The following is a 20077-nucleotide window of genomic DNA, read 5'->3' on the forward strand; positions in this document are numbered from 1 at the left end:
ATAACTTAAAACCGGTCATTGAAGATTTAGGATTTTGATTGTGACCTTGACGTCAGAAGAAACATATCGCCTAACAAGTTGTGTTGTAGACATCCAAGCTAGTTCCAAACACAACGTGAGTGAACGTATTCTATTAGAAAACAAAAAAACTATTACCACTACTTCTTCTTCTCTTCTTCTTTTCTGGCCTGCTCACGGTCGAGCACGTCGCGTAGACATGGCATGGTCGCCAATCCGTTTCCAGGAAACTCGGTCCAGGGCTGCAGTCCTCCATCCACGGCTGCATCCGATCTCCGACAGGTTTGACATCACCTGATCCAGCCAACGATCTCGCTGTGCTCCTCTCCGCCTCGTGCCGAACGGATCGCTGACGAGCACCTTCCTGGTGGGGCATGAGTCCAGCATCCTCATCACGTGCTCCAGCCATCGTATCCTTCCGGCTTTAACCACCGTCAGGATATCTGCACCGCCAAAGAACTCAGCTAGCTCGTGGTTCATTCTCCTTCTCCACACGCCCTGCTCGCACACACCGCCAAAGATAGTCCTTAGCACCCGCCGTTCGAAAATAGTGAATGCATTGGCATCCTCCATTAACAAAGTCCAGGACTTGTACCCGTAGAGGACTACCGGGCTACCGGATCAGTGTGCGATATATCGTACATTTCGTGTGTTGCTGGAGCCTTCTGGATCGCAGATTACTACTACTATAAATCATATCTTTTAACTTATCCTGCACTATAACCACTTGCAGTCTTGGCCTGCTGCAGGAGATTTCTCTAAACCGCTCATTATCGCGGTCATTCGAGTGGATGTATCAACGTCGTCACTCCACCTCAGTTTAGACCTACCACGCATTCTCTGACGACCTTAAATGATCTTTTCTAAAAAACTTATATTCTAGAATTATTACTTATATACTTACTTTTCTTAACTGATAAGGAGATACAGTGAACCGTCGTATTATCGTTCATTTGTATAAAGGATATAAGTTACAATTACGGGACATCGATTCTCCGATCGATAACTTGGAATTTATTACTCGCGACTTATTACACTTTAAAAAATAGCCCCAAGCTACACAAATATAAGATATTCTGTTAAATTACTTGCCAGTCCCTGCGTATTTAACGTCGCATTCATATTCTCCAGTATCCAATCAAGATAAACATCAACATCTGTATAGACTAGCGGATAGTATGTGTCACAGCCTCCTGGTCGTTCGGTCATTACTCCGCGAAGAAAACGTCGTTCTATTCCCAATAATGCTTGTGTCGTGTGAAGTGGAAAGCCTTGTCCTATGCTGAAACATTCGAGACTTTCTAGCCTAAGTGTACACAGTTTTGTGTGCTGTATCGGAACATTCAATGCTAATCCATCCCATCGCTTTTGACACTCGGCAGGATCCAAGTACTTATCACCGATCTCCGTGGTGATCAAGGATTTCTCATCATCATCATCATCATTCTCTAACACTGCAGCAAATGAAGCTACCCTCATGCTGGATACATCATAACTGCGTACTTCGTCTATAACGGGTAAGCAGATGGGATTTACGTTATCTTGCGTAATGTCGGCAGGTGTGGCAAGCTGCACCAAAGCAATGTTATTGTCATGGTTCATAGTGTTGTAGCCAGGATGCAGAATGATCTTCTCGATCGGAATGGTCTGTGTTGGAGGTTTACAGATCTCACCGTTACATTCCATCTCTCCCAATCTTTCGTAACCACCAAACTGAACAAATGTCCTGTAATAAGATTAAGCAAATCCAACCAAGCATGATTATGCAATTGATAACACTAACTCTAATTATACAAAACTTACTGATCAACTTCATGATTTAGACAACGCGCTGGACCCACGGCATACCAAACGCTGATAAGGGTGACAGAACAATCCGTAGATTGATATGTCTGATAGGCAGGATCCCAAGCTTCCACGAAACCAATCCATGGTTCTGCCGAACCATTCGAATGTAAGCCGCATGTGTTAAAATTGAAAAGTCTTCTCTTGGACACATTTCGCACTGGTGTACGACTCAATCGGCTTGGTTGGGACGTCCGTTCGTTGACTGTAATATTACGATCTGTTCTGCTATTCATATTATCCAAGATCCAGTCTAGATACAGGTTTGTATCCGTGTAAAAGTAAGGTAACTGTTCATATGCTGACCCCAACAGAAAGCTTATCCCGTTAAGAAAGAATCGTTTGTGATCGGCAAAAAATAAAAGTGTCTGCAGTGCAGAACCTTCGTTGGCTACAAGCCGTTTAACGCCTCTACTATAGGCATCTACACATAATGGAATTTTGCGGTTGAAAGCTAATCGTCCCGCATGGATGAGCCGTGCCTGACAGTTGAGTGGGCTCAAAGGCACCACCCTTGAAGTGGTCCAAGTAGTGGTTGACAGAACGTACTCCAACGGTGTGCTGTTGCGAAGCTCTTCCATAAGCGGCAAACAGATAGGACTGATGAAGGGGTTTGTCATATTTGCAGGTTCCAGCAACTCAATCAAGGCAATGTTATTCAAATGTTTTATTCCGTTGTATTTTGGATGAATAATAATCTGTTTGATTGTTATCTTCTGATAAGGAGGATCGCATCCACCCAAAACGTCACACCGCTCATCGAAATTGCCTAGAGTAATTGAACTCCTGCAAGTACATACTTTTGATTAGCAATGTCATAATATAGAGACGAGGTATGTGTACCTACCATCCCACTTTTTCGTCGAATATATGAGCTGGAGCCAATGCATACCACTCGCTTATGAGTACTATGTTTTTACGTTGAGAAGTAAAGCTTGGGGAACCGCTCCCAACATTTAGCCTTCCAATCCAAGGCATGAAAGCAGTCAACTTCGGATTATTTTCAAATATATCTTGATTTTCCTCCAACGGACCCTTAATAGCAATATGAGACGACTCGATGTATTGTGCATCGTAGCCCTCACCGCAAGAATCCATATGAAACATTCGCAATTTTTCGCTACCCTTCTGCTGTTGTAGTTTCTTCCATTTCGATTCTATGGGTGAATCGACGGCCGACTCATCTATCTTATTGGATCTCATGCTATGGAGCATCCAATCGAGGTAAGCATACAAATTAATGTAAACAGTCGGTGGTAAATCTTCTCCACAAGAAAGCCCGAACCCATCCAATCCACGAAGAACATATCGTTCGCTCGTACCGAAAGTAACCAACTCCTGCAAAGCCACACCTGCCTTAAGTGCAGTACAGTCCACTGCATCTTCGGCTGACAATGTTCCACAAATTCGCTTCTCTTCCAAGCTGAGTTTCAATCCTTTTTCCGAGTAAACACTTGCACAGTATGAGGCGTTCACATAGTTTATGGCTTTACTTTCGAATGATCGATTGTTCGATGAATAACTGACAACCGATAGGTTCGCCGTTTGGTTCGTGTAAAGCTCTTTTACAATCGGCACACAGATGGGTTTCGCATTCGGCTGCGTTGTGTCCACAGGAGTTAGTAGCTCAATCAGCGCTATGTTGTCTGTGAATTGTTTTCTGCTGTACCTTGGATGGATGATTATTCTATGGATTTGTAGAGTTTGCGATGGAGTGGAACACACCGTCGTTCCATTGCGATCGAAACACTTGCTCTCTGGTGAATGCTGATAATCACCTAATCTTACACGAAGCCTTCAATTAAACGTAGTATTGTTGACGTTAATATCCGCTTTGCTCACCGTACTATAACCCATCATACTTACTCGCTTCCAGCATTCTCCAAGCAACTCGCAGGACCAATAGCGTACCATTCGCTCACAAGAGTAACGATGCACTTGGCGAACGTTGTAGGATACACAATGACATTCCCCAACCAAGGTAACGTCGATCGTGACTCGTCAGCCCAAAAGGTGGTAGAGCTTATGCCACACGTGCTCAAGTTAAACAGCGGAAGCTTCTCCTCATAATCCACATCGTAGTCATCCGTGTCAAACACCAACACGTTTGGGTTAATGTACTGCTCGATCCATTCCATATACTTCGCCACATCGGTAAAAACTGTGTACTTCGATGTGTCGCACAGGCCTGTCTTTCTGTGTGTTGGTATAAACGAGACTATGCCCCGTACGAACCATTTGCCATCGATTTCTAAAAATAAACCTCCGCCACTATCGCCATTGCACGCGCTGACTCCCTCCGCTCCACCAGCGCAGAACATCTCCTGCGTGAGCTGTGTTCCGAATGCTGCCCGATCGTTTGCGATACAGGTCAATGTGTCCACTACACCAACCAGTGCCTGTTTCAGGTGTTCCGCCACAACATCTTGCTCAGTTAGGCCAAACCCGAGCACTGTACCGTTCTTGCCCACGATCAACTCCTGATCGTTGTCCATCGTCCACAGACAAACTGGTTGAACGAACTTTGTCATCGTGATGTTTGTGGCAAGCTTGATCAGTGCAATATCGTGCACAAATCTTCTTGATTTGAATCCAGGATGCGGTATGATTTCTCGCACGTTGTGGACCTGTGTATATTGGTTTGATTCTTTTAGCTGCATACGACCCACATGCACTGAGATTTGATTTGCTGGGATTGCTTTATTGGACACTACAACGCAATGAGCAGCTATAAACGAAAAGCACAAAAAATACATCGACAATCATGGTGATCAACCGTAGCCAGTATCCTGTTACTAGGTCTTTACTTACATGTAAGAATTGTATCCTCATCAATGATGGTTCCTCCACAGCTGTAGTCTTCTTCACCGTTCTTTCGTTGAAAAATGGTCGCATGCCATGGCCAGTGCCCGGCTCTCGCATCAATACCATTGTGGATGAGGTAAATGGATCTCACCTTACGTCTTCCACACATTAAACGATTGACCCCCACTGTTTCGCCCATCGTGCACAATACAGTGGACAGCAGAATGAACAATCGCAGTTGATAACGCATGATTTGCCACTGAGATGTTTTATGCAGAGTAATTTTTCACTTGGACATCACCGTCCAAACCGTTTTTACCACTACCGAACTGCTAACGCCCGACTATATTCGAACCAGTATCACTACTGTCGAAATTCGACACAACTTATTCATTTATATGTTACACTACTCCTCTTATTTCAGATTTGTCTATACTATGTAGGTTTTGTAATCATCGAAAGATTATGCATCCAAACGCTCTCAAACGCTACCGACGAAGAGATGAATTATCTTTGCTCTACGTTTACCATTAAGCGCCTTGCGGGCAAAACAGCTGAATTTCTCTCTGTTTTAGCATGCCGCCTCTGATCCCGCAGGAATCGTACTCAACACACTCGACAGTATTCGTGCGTTGTTACACATATTGTTACAAAAAAGAGCTTTTTTGCTATATGGGTAGGACACTTATCCGCGTCACTCATGGTACGATTGCACAATACAACTCTGTTGAGTAATGAAATCTTAGCTAACCTTATCAATTGTCGCTCCCAGAAATTCAATAAGTTTGCCACTTCACTTAACTACAAGGTGGGATGGAATAACTGCAATAAAGTAAAACTTTATATATATTTTTTTAAATTTTATAGAGCGAAAACATTCTGCCCAAAAGTGGCAATGCGATGTTTTGGCCCATACTCGACGAAGCCTTTGCATGAGGTGATCGACACAATGAGGGACCCCATTTCATAACCATTCTTGGGTGATCTGTGGTGAGTGCGATGGTGCTGAGTCCTGTTGGAATGTCCAAGGTCTGCGGCCGAAATGTTGGCGTGTCCAACTCCCTCCAAAATATTTTCTCGAAAGATTTGCGCATATATTTTGACCCCACGGTCGATGAATACAAGCGGCGACCAATCATCAACAGTTATAGCGGCTTTTGTGTTCTGGTGGCCAACGGAAGTTGCAAATTTTCATCCCTTTGGCAAACAAACACGATCTTTTTTTGTTAAGAAACTGCTTTTTAACGAATGATTTACCATCGGAGAAATCCAAATTCGCCATTTCACCACTTTCGGACAAGCGAAGCAACTCTTAGGCTCTTGTGAGCCTTTTTTTGTACATCAGTAAGATCATGCACCTTTTGGAACTTCAATGGCTTTAGTCCTAGCTCATTTTTTCAAGATTTTTCGAATGGCACATTCATATTCGGAGTCCTTTAAGAGCAGTATAAAGTTCGTTACAGTTTTTTTTCATCTCACCTTATATTGTACACTGTTATTGCGTCGACTACATACTTTCTATCTTTCTAACATTCTTAATAATAGTGCATACTTCACATTGCATTTAAACGAAAATCAACCGTTCCGTTAAGTCATATGTTTGACCGAATGTGTTTAATTTCTCATCCATGTTTTCCAATATCCAGTCAAGATAAGCATCTACATCAGTATAGATCGCAGGAAAGTAAGAGCTACAGAGTCTGGGTTCCATTACAAGCAAACCGCGTATAAAGTGACGCTTTGACCCCCGCAGGTCTTGCGTTGTGTGGAGTGCAAAGCCTGGCAAAGCCAAAATACTGGAACATGGACTCTCAGGATCATGCAGCAACAAGCTACACTGTTTCGTATGCTGTATCTCAAAATTCAACGCTAATCCATCCCAGCGCCTTTGACATTCGGTCGTATTGATATATCTGTGATCGACCTTTGTCGTTTCGAAGGAACCCGTCAACATACCAAAAGTTACTGTTGCCATACTTGATGCGTCATAACTACGTATCTCGTCTATGATTGGCAAACAGATGGGTTTTACGTGGTTTTGTGAGATATCGGCCGGTGTTGCAAGCTGTACCAGTGCAATATCGTTGGCATAACTTGCCCTGCTATAGTGTGGATGAACGATGATCTTTTCTATTGGTACCGTGTGGGTTGCCGGTCGGGAAAACTTCATTCCGTCATATTCGTAACCATTCTCGTCGGTTGGATTAATGTATCCGCCAAACTGAACGAATAGTCTGCAACAAAAGATCACATAAGTACTGCAAACTTGAAATCTCGTGCGATACTTACTTTTTTTCTTGCTGTAAGCAACTCGCGATTCCCACAGCGTACCACTCGCTAATCAGCACCACGGCACATCTGTCAAAGCTAGTGAAATTGTACATTGGGTTCCAGGCTTGTACGAATCCTGCCCAAGGCTCTGTTTCATAGACTGCGTCCGGCGTCGTACTTTTTGTGTATATGCCACATGTGTTAAAATTGAAAAGTCTTCCTTTCGATGTTTTCCGCACTGGCATACGATCCACACGGATCAATTCCGATGATTGGAGATTGGTAGACGGAGTATCACGATCATGAAGCTGCATGTTTTCCAGAATCCAATCGAGATACGGATTGATGTCCGTGAACAGATACGGATAGTTGGGATTGTGGTAGTTAACCAAGTCTTTGAAGCTGTTTATACCCCCAAGAAAGTAATGCTGCTTCTCTCCAATCTGCAACAATGTTTGTAATGGAGCGCCCGATTTCACCGTTGCTGCTTCACCATAGTCTTTATCCAACACGGCACAGCGCAAATGATCGGTCAACGTCACTAAGTAACTCTCCTGTGCGAATCGTTCCTGGCAGTTCAATAGATCAAGAGGTAACAATGCACTACTTTGCTGTTGATAAATATACAACGGCACTATCAATTCAAATGGTGTACTATTGCGAAGTTTCTCCGTCAGAGGCATACAGATGGGACTGATGAATTGTTTTGTAGTGTTGGCTGACTCTAGGAGCTCAATTAGAGCGAGATTATGCATATTTGTAGTTGAGTTGTAGCCTGGATGTATAGTAATATTTTTTATTTGCACCTCCTGGTACGCAGGATCACATTTTTGAAACACACATCCAATTTCTACTAGCGGATCGTAAGCTGTGTTGCCTATAATAATGGATCGCCTGAAATTATTAAACCAAACAATAATTACTTCCGTTGAAATAACGGAAAATGGCGTTAGAATAAATGCTCTAATTTAAATAGTTCTGTTAAATTCTTGTGCATACGGAGTTTTTGACTTCTCGAGATATCGTTGATATCTTGGCACGTCGAGGGTAAAGTGTAGTATGGTATAACAACTGTTTTTAGTGAGTTAACTCAGGGTGAATGAGTCGTAATTAGGAGTCAGCTCGTTTAACGACTCATTTTGGAGTCATAAAAAAATCCGGCATAAACGTATAAGATTAGGTTCGGTCATTTTACTCACTCATCAGTGTAAGCATGTAGCCGTGGTGAGTCGAGTTGCAAAAAGATTAAATATGTGAGTTGAAACGAAAAGTTTGATGCACATGAGTTGAAACGGAATACATGTGTACAATACCCAAACTAGCCAAATGAATATACTGCTCGCTCTGTCTAACTATCAAACCTGCATAAGCGAACAAGCGGGCTAGTCTGAAGGACATGAAACGGGATACTTTTTGGATATTTATTATCTTACTCAGAGACGGATCATCCACTACGCAAATTAAGCAGACACAGGGGGCCCCGAATTTTTTTTTTTTTTTACATCGTATGAAATCTTCCAAAGATACGGGCGAAACCGCATGCCGGATTTTTACCGACTAAAAACACACGATGTGCGCAGTCCTCATTCTCCCAGGTTGATATAGCGAGGTGTTATGGGGGAAGGGACATGCTGTCGTCTCCGCGCTCTAGTCCCAATGTGCAATTCAACCACGCCTGCTAATAAATACTATTGCCGCTATGTTCTGGCCTACAGGCGAAGTGAGATAAAAAACGTGCACATACGCATATACACGGTACGCTGTCGATCCCAATTAGCCCTTTCTCCCTCTACCTAACTAACGATCATCCTGCTAAAGCGAGAATGCGTGTTGGGATCGCGCGTCGATACACACTAACACATTCAAAGAAACCATGTATGCACACAGCGTACGAGCGCCTGCACGATCCTAGGGGCGTGACACGGGTCGATGTGGAACCCAATGTGCAATTCAACCACGCCTGCTAATAAATACTATTGCCGCTATGTTCTGGCCTACAGGCGAAGTGAGATAAAAAACGTGCACATACGCATATACACGGTACGCTGTCGATCCCAATTAGCCCTTTCTCCCTCTACCTAACTAACGATCATCCTGCTAAAGCGAGAATGCGTGTTGGGATCGCGCGTCGATACACACTAACACATTCAAAGAAACCATGTATGCACACAGCGTACGAGCGCCTGCACGATCCTAGGGGCGTGACACGGGTCGATGTGGAATCCATGTGGAACGCATCGGGATTGCTCGCAGCGTACGGGCGCATGCACGATCCTGGCGGATGAATATGGAAGCTTTCGAGTCCATGTGGAATCCTGTCGGAATCCATATGGAATCCTCACGGCGTCCATGTGGAAAGCAACGCTAGCCCTCGCAGTGTACGGGCGCTTGCACGATCCTTGTGGGTGAATGTTTAATGCCGGTGAATGAGTCCATGTGGAAAGCTGCAAGACCGCTCGCAGTGGACGGTGTTTTGGTCGCGATGGTCGTAGCGCAGCGTGCAAAAGCGCGTTCAGTTTTCTTCATTTATTTGTATCAAAATTATTATTTATTTACAAACCACCGATTACAATATGTTGGCCACACTTTGGGCTAATAGTTGCAAGATTTTCCCGTGAGATATTTAAATAAAATAGTATTATATTTCAATGACAAAAACGAGGTATTTTTCGCTACAATTCTATGCCTTGCTTCAGCTATTTCCTCGTGGCCGCCCGTAACGTACTGGCTTTGGTTTTTATCGAATAACTAAAAAAGTTGAAGAGCTAGACAAAAATGGTGTTCTACAAAGTTGTAAAGAATAACATTTTGCATCTTTCAAAGATTTTTATAGATTTTTATACAAATGATTAACCATGTTATTTTGATTAAATATATCGGGGATTGCTTTAGCGTCACAAATTTAATTTTTAAATTCATTCAAACATACGATTTGGATAAAAGTGTAAAGGACAGTGTTGACCTACTTATGAACAACTGTTATGAAAAATTTTGGACTTCTGAACAGCTTTTAAATTGATCGTTCACTGCCTGTAGTCCCATCGTTCGACACCTAATCGACGCATCCTGTTACATTCATATTCTTTACCTATGTACCCGAACGCATAACTGGTACGCGAGTCGGTGTTTAGCCGGTAACCATTTCTTGGCCAAGCAAGGCTTTGTGGTATGACTCAATTCTTGTCAGAGTTATTCGGTTTCCCCTAGTCGCACCTACATAGCATCCTGTGTTCATTACCTGCCTACAAGAACCAGTAACACCTTCGGCATGCATAGGCGCGTAGCGACAACGAACAGTGCTAGTTACCTGTCGTCTGTGTGAATGCTCATGGGAAAAAATTAGCACGTGTAGCAGCTACCTTGTATTTATGTGTGTTTAAAGAAATTTTCCATAAAACCACACCTTAAGGGTAGTTAAAAAGGTCCAAACAGCGTCTAATATTTTTTAGCGGAACAAATTGGTATGGTAGGAAACAAACCTGTCATGCAATATTTTCCCCCAAAAATATCTAAAAGCACGAAAGAATTATTTTTTGCATCATACGTGCAGTGAAATCCATTCCCATTCAGCTTCATTTATATACGGTACACAACGTACCCCCTCGACGACTGGTCGGATGGCGCAAATGTAAGCATGACTTTCTTCTACACCAATTTCTAATCCAATGTTCTCTATCATTTCAGCAAAAGCTCCAAGGAAGTTGTATGGGGAAAAAAGATTCTCTCACGCTCTCACGAGAGAGTGAATTTGAGGAACCCCCCTGGCGTTTTTATTTTCTGGAATTCATTCATTTTTTTGCTAAAATCCGGCGTAGGTCCTCACGCTACGAACGCTCGCGGGCGACTGAAGCGGGCGTGGCTACGCGGGGCTTTATATACCAACCCGGTTTGAGTGTGTGCGTGAGGTCGGTAAATGTCTTCCTGCGGGACTCCGCGGTGGATTCCATACGGGCTCGTTACCGACCATGAGAACAAAAGAATACCGACCGCATGAACTCGCTTTTGCATGACTGGGGTATGTTACGCACGCTCACGGGAAACCACCCGACTTGGGAGAATGGCCAGAGTCGGTGGTGAAGGCCTCCGAGAAGTTTGAGCCACTGTTCCTAAGGCTGATAAATTGATTTATTTTAATGCGAATTGGTTGAAATAAGTTTCTTTTCACTCAAATAATGCTTTAAATAAAAAAAGATTGAAAAATAATAGAAAAATTCAAAAAAAAATCTAAAATTTCGAAAATTTCCTAAGCAGAGGCGGATTCCGTTTCATGTCTTTGCCGATCAGACTATCCCGCTTGTTCGCTTATGCAGGTTTGATAGTTAGGCAGAGCGAGAAGTATATTCATTTGGCTAGTTTGGGTATTGTACACATGTATTCCGTTTCAACTCATGTATATCAAAAGTTTCGTTTCAATTCATTTTTGTTTTAACTCACTCGCACAGTTTCGTTTCAACTCACGTATTTACTCTTTTTGCAACTCGACTCACCACGGCTACATGCTTACACTCAGTGAGTGAGTAAGTGAAAAAAGAGTCGCCAAAACTCCTCGTGGTGAGTGAACGAAACTCGTTCAATAGAACGTTTCAACTCATTATCTCACTCTTACTCACTTGGACATCTCTAGTATGCTGTTTAACCCGTTAAATGTTATGCAAAGTTTTAAAAATCGATCTAAACATTGCCTACTTTTTTTACGTGAATTGGAGCTCACAATGAGAAGCCCCATGTTTATATAAAAAAATGCTAACGACTAATGATTAATGACTCTGCTCTCTCTACCGTACTCTATTGGAGCTGTGCTCCTCCCACTCAAGCAACGAATATAATGCCCGTAATTGAACGATACTTACCAAGATGCCGCTTCACTAAAAACATGAGCCGGAGCTAACGCATATCGGTCGCTAATAAGCACTACTATACTTGCATTTTCCTCTGCTTTAACCACTGACCGCCCAAGAGGAGGCAACAGAGTCGTTGCATTTTTTATAGCTTTTAATGTCCCGATCCAGGGTATGATAGTTGAACTAGCAGTAACTACATTTAATCCACAGGTATCCATGTTGAACAATTTCAACTTCTCCTTGCCCGGTTCGTGCTGCAACTTGATCCATTCGTCTAAAGTGGCATTCGCTGCTTCCGCTTCGATGTTTCGTGCTACATGATGTTTCATGTTGTACAGCATCCAATCAAGATAACCATACAGATCAATATAGGCATTCAGTATACTCGTTACACCTGTGCAGGTGAGTCCTAGTATGTCTAAGCCTCGTAATATGTATCGCTCGTCAGCACCGAACATAATTCGCTCCTGAAGTGGTGCTCCTCTACCTATGGAAGCACACTTCGGGACATCCTCATCTGGAACTACCACACAAAGGCTCTTCTCTTCTACTGGCAGCCCTGACGTTACGAATGCTTTTGTACACAACCTCAAATCCACGTAGTTTACGATCTGGTCTCTGTAACGACCTTCATCCAAGGAGTAGGACATCACTGACAAATTAGTCGTTAGATTTGTGTACAGAGCCGGCGTAACTGGCAAACAGATGGGTTTCACATTCGGCTGCGTAGTGTCTGCGGGATCTCGAAGCTCGATCAGTGCTATATCGTTGTTAATGGCGTTAATGGTAAATCTGGGATGGATGATCACACGTTGAATATTTCGAAGTTGTGTTGGATTGGCACACACCGTAACTCCATTCCGTTCGAAACATTTCCGCTCGTGTAGCTCTGACTGTCCGCCTAGCAAAATGCGCAAACTTTAAACGAAATGTTAGTCATTAACAAGCAAAAAGTTGTGCAATTAAATCATAGTCCTTACTTACTCTTTGCCACCCTCTTTGAAGCAGCTTGCTGCACCTACAGCATACCATTCGTTTATCAACGTGACGTAGCACTTAATTTCCGGAACATTCGTTACGGCCATTCCTAGCCAAGGTAGAGGCGTCGGTTTTCCATTAGCGGCAAATGTTTCGGCATGAGTTCCACAAGTGTTAAGGTTAAACAGAGGAAGCTTTTCTTCGTAATCCACCTCCAGTTCGTTAGTGTCAAACAATAGCACACGCGGATTAACGAATAGCTCGATCCATCCCATGTACTTTGCAACATCGGTGAAGGCAGTATACTTCGTGGGATCGCAAAGCTTCGTTCCTCTTCGGAAAGGAATAAACGAAACGATGCCACGCACGAACCATTTGCCTTCCACGTTGAAGAATAAACCTCCGCCGCTGTCACCATTGCATGCGCTAACTCCCTGCTGTCCTCCTGCACAGAACATCTCCGAAGTAAGCTGATTAGCGTACGATACTCGATCACTTTTGATGCATGTTAATGCGTCCACCACACCGATCGTTGCCTGCTTCAGCTCGTCAGACACAACATCTTGTTCGTTTAGTCCAAACCCTACCAAACTACCATTCTTACCCACGATCATCTCCTGACCGTCATCCATCGTCCACAGGCAAACCGGCTGAACGAACTGCGTCATTGTGATGTTGTTGGTCAGCTTCAACAGGGCAATATCGTTCATAAATCTGCTCGCGTTGTACCCTGGATGGGCTATCACCTCATCCACCGAGTGTTCTTGCACGTATTCACTCTCCTCGGTTAGATGAAGAGCACCCACACGCACCAATATCCGGTTCTCTGGGATAGGCCCATTCTCAAGGAAGACACAGTGAGCGGCTTCGGATAAGAAATGACACAATTGTTGGTACCTATGCAGATATACTGGCCAGATGATGGCCCCTTTAACACGCATCTCTACATACCCGTGAGAATAGTTTCCTCGTCTATGATTGATCCACCGCAAGCATACTCCAGCTTACCACGCACACGATGGAAGATGGCGGCATGCCATGGCCAGTGGCCTGGCTTCGCGTCAACACCTTTGTGTATCAGATGAATTGTCTTTACTCTACGTTTGCCACAAGCTATACGGTTGGGCCCTAGCGATTGAGACGACGTACACAAAACACTGGACAGCATTAAGACACTTATCAGTGGCCAATTCATGGTTTGATTTCTTAATGTCACTCTGCTCAGCAATGAAATATTACAAATCCTTATCACCTTTACGCATTGATTACGCCTTCACTGCACCACTGCTAAACATGGAATGATTGCTGATGTGAAGTGGTGAAGTTCTTCATCTGTGTGTTGGATAATCGAAACAGGTTTTTTCAAAGACTTCTGTTTCAGTTCGCCAAGACAGGTCAAGTCTGGTGGTTTATTTGGGAAACTGGTTTCCGGTATGGATTTGAGGATTTCCAGAAAGAAACAAATATTGGAACAGGTTTAATTACTACTACATGAACAGTTATCAGCCAAGAAAAAACCCATTATTTTATTTTTGGAACACATAACGAACTGGTTGACTAACTGAACTATACAACTTAAAACCGGTCATTGCAGATTTAGGATTTTGATTGTGACCTTGACGTCAGAAGAAACATACGGCCTAACAAGTTGTGTTGTAGACATCCAAGCTAGTTACAAACACAACGTGAATGAAAGTATTCAATTGGAAAACAGAAAACTTTTACTACTATTATAAATCATATTTTTTAACTTATCCTGCACTATAACCACTTGCAGTCTTGGCCTGCTGCAGGAGATTTCTCTAAACCGCTCATTAACCGCTTTCTGGTCACAGGAGTGGATGTATCAACGTCATCACTCTATCTCAGTTTAGATCTACTACGCATTCTCTGACGACCTTAAATGACCTTTTCCAAAATTGTTATATTGTAGAATTATTACTTATATACTTACTTTTCATAACTAATAAGGACCGTCGTATTATCGTTCATTTGAATAAAGAATATAAGTTGCTTACAATCCAATTACGGGACATCGATTCTCCGATCGATAACTCGGAATTTATTACTCGCGACTTATTACACTTTAAAAAATACCCCCAAGCTACACAAATATTAAATATTCTGTTAAATTACTTGCCAGTCCCTGCGTATTTAACGTCGCATTCATATTCTCCAATATCCAATCAAGATAAACATCAACATCTGTATAGACTAGCGGATAGTATGTGTCACAGTCTCCTGGTCGTTCGGTCATTACTCCGCGAAGAAAACGTCGTTCTATTCCCAATAATGCTTGTGTCGTGTGAAGTGGAAAACCTTGTCCTATGCTGAAACATTCGAGACTTTCTAGCCTAAGTGTACACAGTTTTGTGTGCTGTATCGGAACATTCAATGCTAATCCATCCCATCGCTTTTGACACTCGGCAGGATCCATGTACTTATCACCGATCTCCGTCGTGATTAAGGATTTCTCTAACACTGCAGCAAATGAAGCTACCCTCATACTGGATACATCATAACTGCGTACTTCGTCTATAACGGGTAAGCAGATGGGATTTACGTTATCTTGGGTAATGTCGGCAGGTGTGACAAGCTGCACCAAAGCAATGTTATTGTCATGGTTCATAGTGTTGTAGCCAGGATGCAGAATGATCTTCTCGATCGGAATGGTCTGTGTTGGAGGTTTACAGATCTCAGCGTTACATTCCATCTCTCCCAATCTTTCGAAACCACCAAACTGAACAAATGTCCTGTAATAAGATTAAGCAAATCCAACCAAGCATGATTATGCAATTGATAACACTAACTCTAATTATATAAAACTTACTGATCAACTTCATGATTTAGACAACGCGCTGGACCTACGGCATACCAAACGCTGATAAGGGTGACAGCACATTTCGAAGATTGATATGACTGATAGGCAGGATCCCAAGCTTCCACGAAACCAATCCATGGTTCTGCCGAACCATTCGAATGTAAGCCGCATGTGTTAAAATTGAAAAGCCTCCTCTTGGACACATTTCGCACTGGTGTTCGACTCAATCGGCTCGGTTGTGACGTCCGTTCGTTGTTTGTAATATTACGATCTGTTCTGCTGTTCATATTATCCAGGATCCAGTCTAGATACAGGTTTGTATCCGTGTAAAAGTAAGGTAACTGTTCATTTATTGACCTTTCAGTCCTCAACAGAAAGCTTATCCCGTTAAGAAAGAAACGTTTCTGATCGGCAAAAAATAAAAGTGCTTGCAGTGCAGAACCTTCATGTTCTACAAACCGCTTAACACCACTTTCGTAGTCATCTGCACATAGTGGAATTTCGTGACTAGAAAAGAAATAAGATCGATGGATGAGCCGTGCCTGACAGTTGAGTGAGCTTAAACGGATCGTCCTTCTACTGTCCAACAGACTGGTTGACATCCGGAACTCCAACGGTGTGCTGTTGCGAAGGTCTTCCATAAGCGGCAAACAGATGGGACTGATGAAAGGTTTAGTCGTGTTGGCGGGCTCCAGCAACTCGATCAGGGCAATGTTATTCGAATGTAACGTTCCATCGTAATCTGGATGAATAATAACCTGTTTGATGGCTATTTTCTGATAAGGACGATCACATCCCACAATGTCACAACGCAACTCCAAAAGCACATCGTGATAGCCTAGAGTAATTGAACGCCTGCAAGTACAAACTTTTGATTAGCAATGTCATAATACTGAGACGAGGTATGTGTACCTACCAAGATACTGTTTTGTTGAAAATATGAGCCGGTGCCAATGCATACCACTCGCTGATGAGTACTATTTTGCTTTGTAATCTCTCCGCCGTATTAAACACATCTTCAATTCCCTCTAGCGAACCAATCCAAGGCATATAAGTAATCGATCGAGCATTTCCTTGCAAGGTTAAGCTCTCACCACAAGACTCCATATCGAAGATACGCAGCTTTTCTTTACCTTCTTGCTGTTGTAGTTTCTTCCATTTTGACTCGATGGCGGAATCGAAGGCCGACTCATCCAGCTCATTGGATCTCATGCTATGGAGCATCCAATCGAGGTAAGCGTACAAATTAATGTAAACAGTCGGTGGTAAATCTTCTCCACAAGAAAGCCCGAACCCATCCAATCCACGAAGAACATATCGTTCGCTTGTACCGAAAGTAACCAACTCCTGCAAAGCCACACCTGCCTTAAGTGCAGTACAGTCCACTGCATCTTCGGCTGACAATGTTCCACAAATTCGCTTCTCTTCCAAGCTGAGTTTCAATCCTTTTTCCGAGTAAACACTTGCACAGTATGAGGCGTTCACATAGTTTATGGGTTTACTTTCGAATGATCGATTGTTCGATGAATAACTGACAACCGATAGGTTCGCCGTTTGGTTCGTGTAAAGCTCTTTTACAATCGGCACACAGATGGGTTTCGCATTCGGCTGCGTTGTGTCCACAGGAGTTAGTAGCTCAATCAGCGCTATGTTGTCTGTGAATTGTTTTCTGCTGTACCTTGGATGGATGATTATTCTATGGATTTGTAGAGTTTGCGATGGGGTGGAACACACCGTCGTTCCATTGCGATCGAAACACTTGCTCTCTGGTGAATGCTGATAATCACCTAATCTTACACGAAGCCTTCAATTAAACGTAGTATTGTTAATATCTGCTTTGCTCACAGTACTGTAACCCGTCATACTTACTCGCTTCCAGCATTCTCCAGGCAACTCGCAGGACCAATAGCGTACCATTCGCTCACAAGAGTAACGATGCACTTAGCGAAAGTTGTAGGATACACAATGACATTCCCCAACCAAGGTAACGTCGATCGTGACTCGTCAGCCCAAAAGGTGGTAGAGCTTATGCCACACGTGCTCAAGTTAAACAGCGGAAGCTTCTCCTCATAATCCACATCGTAGTCATCCGTGTCAAACACCAACACGTTTCGGTTAATGTACTGCTCGATCCATTCCATATACTTCGCCACATCGGTAAAAACTGTGTACTTCGATGTGTCGCACAGGCCTGTCTTTCTGTGTGTTGGTATAAACGAGACTATGCCCCGTACGAACCATTTGCCATCGATTTCTAAAAATAAACCTCCGCCACTATCGCCATTGCACGCGCTGACTCCCTCCGCTCCACCAGCGCAGAACATCTCCTGCGTGAGCTGTGTTCCGAATGCTGCCCGATCGTTTTCGATACAGGTCAATGTGTCCACTACACCAACCAGTGCCTGTTTCAGGTGTTCCGCCACAACATCTTGCTCAGTTAGGCCAAACCCGAGCACTGTACCGTTCTTGCCCACGATCAACTCCTGCTCGTTGTCCATCGTCCATAGACAAACTGGTTGAACGAACTTTGTCATCGTAATGTTTGTGGCAAGCTTGATCAGTGCGATATCGTGCACAAATCTTCTTGATTTGAATCCAGGATGTGGTATGATTTCTCGCACGTTGTGGACCTGTGTATATTGGTTTGATTCTTTTAGCTGCATACGACCCACATGCACTGAGATTTGATTTGCTGGAATTGCTTTATTGGACACTACAACGCAATGAGCAGCTATAAACGAAAAGCACAAAAAATACATCGACAATCTTGGTGATCAACCGTAGCCAGTATCCTGTTACTAGGTCTTTACTTACATGTAAGAATTGTATCCTCATCAATGATGGTTCCTCCACAGCTGTAGTCTTCTTCACCGTTCTTTCGTTGAAAAATGGTCGCATGCCATGGCCAGTGCCCGGCTCTCGCATCAATACCATTGTGGATGAGGTAAACAGATCTTACCTTACGCCTTCCACACACTAAACGATTAACACCCACTGTTTCGCCCATCGTGCACAATACAGTGGACAGCAGAATGAACCATCGCAGTTGATAACGCATGATGTACTACACACAAGCTTAAGGCACTACCGAACTGCCATTCACGGAGAGCTTCTAATTTCGATCCGGACGTCTTGACTTTACCACTGTCAAACTGCGAATGATCGTCGTTAGCCGTGCTTCAGTAAAATATTGGAAAACCCAATACCATGTGGATTTCAAACAGGTTTCTGGTGCCAAATATAACAAGATTTCTGATACTTTCGATTTGTTACGCCTGGATCAGTTGATACCTGGCAAACCAGTTTGAGGACCTTGAACCTGATTTTGATAATGATTTTTTTATTCTCTTTTTTCTGTCATCTACCTTCCGTTGTCCGTTACGTCAGTTAAATTTATTTGGGATCTCCCAATAACAGTATAAACACGTTATCGCTCAACATTAAGTCAGGGTGAGTTCAATTTCATGCTGTTCGAGATTTTAATAGAGGGAAAGAAAAAGGCAAAGAAATAAGTCAAACATTGTCACACACACACAGTGAAAGACTGATTTTATTAATCTTTTGATGACGTACTATACAAGTCACGGATTGTCAGCACGTGCTCAATGATAGTTGTGCTGCACACACATATGTATATTTCTGTGGATCTTCTACCTAAACTGGTTTCGGTAGAAGATTAAGTTCTATGCGCCAACGGCACGCAGTTTGAAGCACATTTTGGAGGTTTGCCATCAAATATTTGCACCACGTAGTAACTCAGTAGGAAGTTGTACCTCAACTGAAGTTGAGTGAACAAAAACTTCAAAGTCTCAATTTGCACGGAACCGGACAAGCAAGATTATTGTAAGATCTCACACTGATGGTGCATTGCGAATTGCGACTCTGGCAAGAAACTCATTCCAATGTTATTTCAGGCCATACATGATGGTTTAAGTCCTTTTAGAGATGATGTGACCTTTGAACTATAACTTTTCAACTTGAATAACATATCTTTATGTAGCTGTTCAATGAATCAATTGTCGATTCTTGTTTACCGCGTATAAAAGGACGATGTCCAGAAGATGTAACATGGCCGGCATTCTTAAGTGATTGCCCATCACGACACGAAGACAAAATTTATCAAAGAAGTATCGTTATCGATCGCCTCCTATGTCACTGAAGGTGTTTCACACATTGACTACATACTACACGGTAGGTCAGTTACTGTTGAAAATAGTCCGTCTTATTTTTGGCCATATCACAAATATTTCTATGACTCCCTAAGTTCATAGATTTCTTAGAATACGAATTGCTCCATTTTATCCTACTTACAGAGATTAAATATACTCTCTTTAAATAGGTATGATTACATTCCCATTTCACACCCAGCAAGCCCGCTTTACAATATCATTTGGAGTTGTGCATTGCGAAGGAAATAATTTTCCCAGCATTTCATTTTACTTCCACATCCACCTTTCAACGGACGTACAATCATGAATGACACTTTTCACTCTACCGA

At 42.9% G+C, this 20077-nt stretch overlaps 2 protein-coding genes across 5 annotated transcripts; both read right to left on the reverse strand.

Annotated features, from left to right (window-relative positions):
* Positions 1-999: 999 nt before the first annotated feature.
* Positions 1000-18720, reverse strand: LOC125771510 (uncharacterized). Of its 4 annotated transcripts, none has more exons than XM_049442192.1 (5): positions 4675-5137; positions 3730-4591; positions 2711-3658; positions 1822-2649; positions 1000-1744 (listed from the first exon to the last, which is right to left on the reverse strand). In XM_049442192.1, exons 1-5 carry the CDS (start codon positions 4916-4918, stop codon positions 1075-1077), a joined length of 3552 nt encoding a protein of 1183 aa, XP_049298149.1. In that variant the 5' UTR covers positions 4919-5137; the 3' UTR covers positions 1000-1074. The 4 variants fall into 4 exon arrangements, with proteins under 4 accessions (XP_049298149.1, XP_049298150.1, XP_049298153.1 ...); XM_049442193.1 differs by lacking the exons at positions 1822-2649; positions 2711-3658; positions 3730-4591; positions 4675-5137 and adding exons at positions 15589-16434; positions 16496-17383; positions 17449-18310; positions 18394-18701 and having other exon boundaries at positions 1002-1744; XM_049442194.1 differs by lacking the exons at positions 1000-1744; positions 1822-2649; positions 2711-3658; positions 3730-4591; positions 4675-5137 and adding exons at positions 14099-15511; positions 15589-16434; positions 16496-17383; positions 17449-18310; positions 18394-18720.
* LOC125771511 (uncharacterized) lies at positions 6794-14105 on the reverse strand. Its single transcript, XM_049442197.1, has 4 exons — positions 13710-14105; positions 12765-13623; positions 11790-12698; positions 6794-7833 (listed from the first exon to the last, which is right to left on the reverse strand). Exons 1-4 carry the CDS (start codon positions 13951-13953, stop codon positions 6954-6956), a joined length of 2892 nt encoding a protein of 963 aa, XP_049298154.1. The 5' UTR covers positions 13954-14105; the 3' UTR covers positions 6794-6953.
* Positions 18721-20077: the final 1357 nt, after the last annotated feature.

The sequence above is a fragment of the Anopheles funestus genome, chromosome 3RL (assembly GCF_943734845.2).
Source record: "Anopheles funestus chromosome 3RL, idAnoFuneDA-416_04, whole genome shotgun sequence".
Taxonomy (NCBI): Eukaryota; Metazoa; Arthropoda; class Insecta; order Diptera; family Culicidae; genus Anopheles; species Anopheles funestus.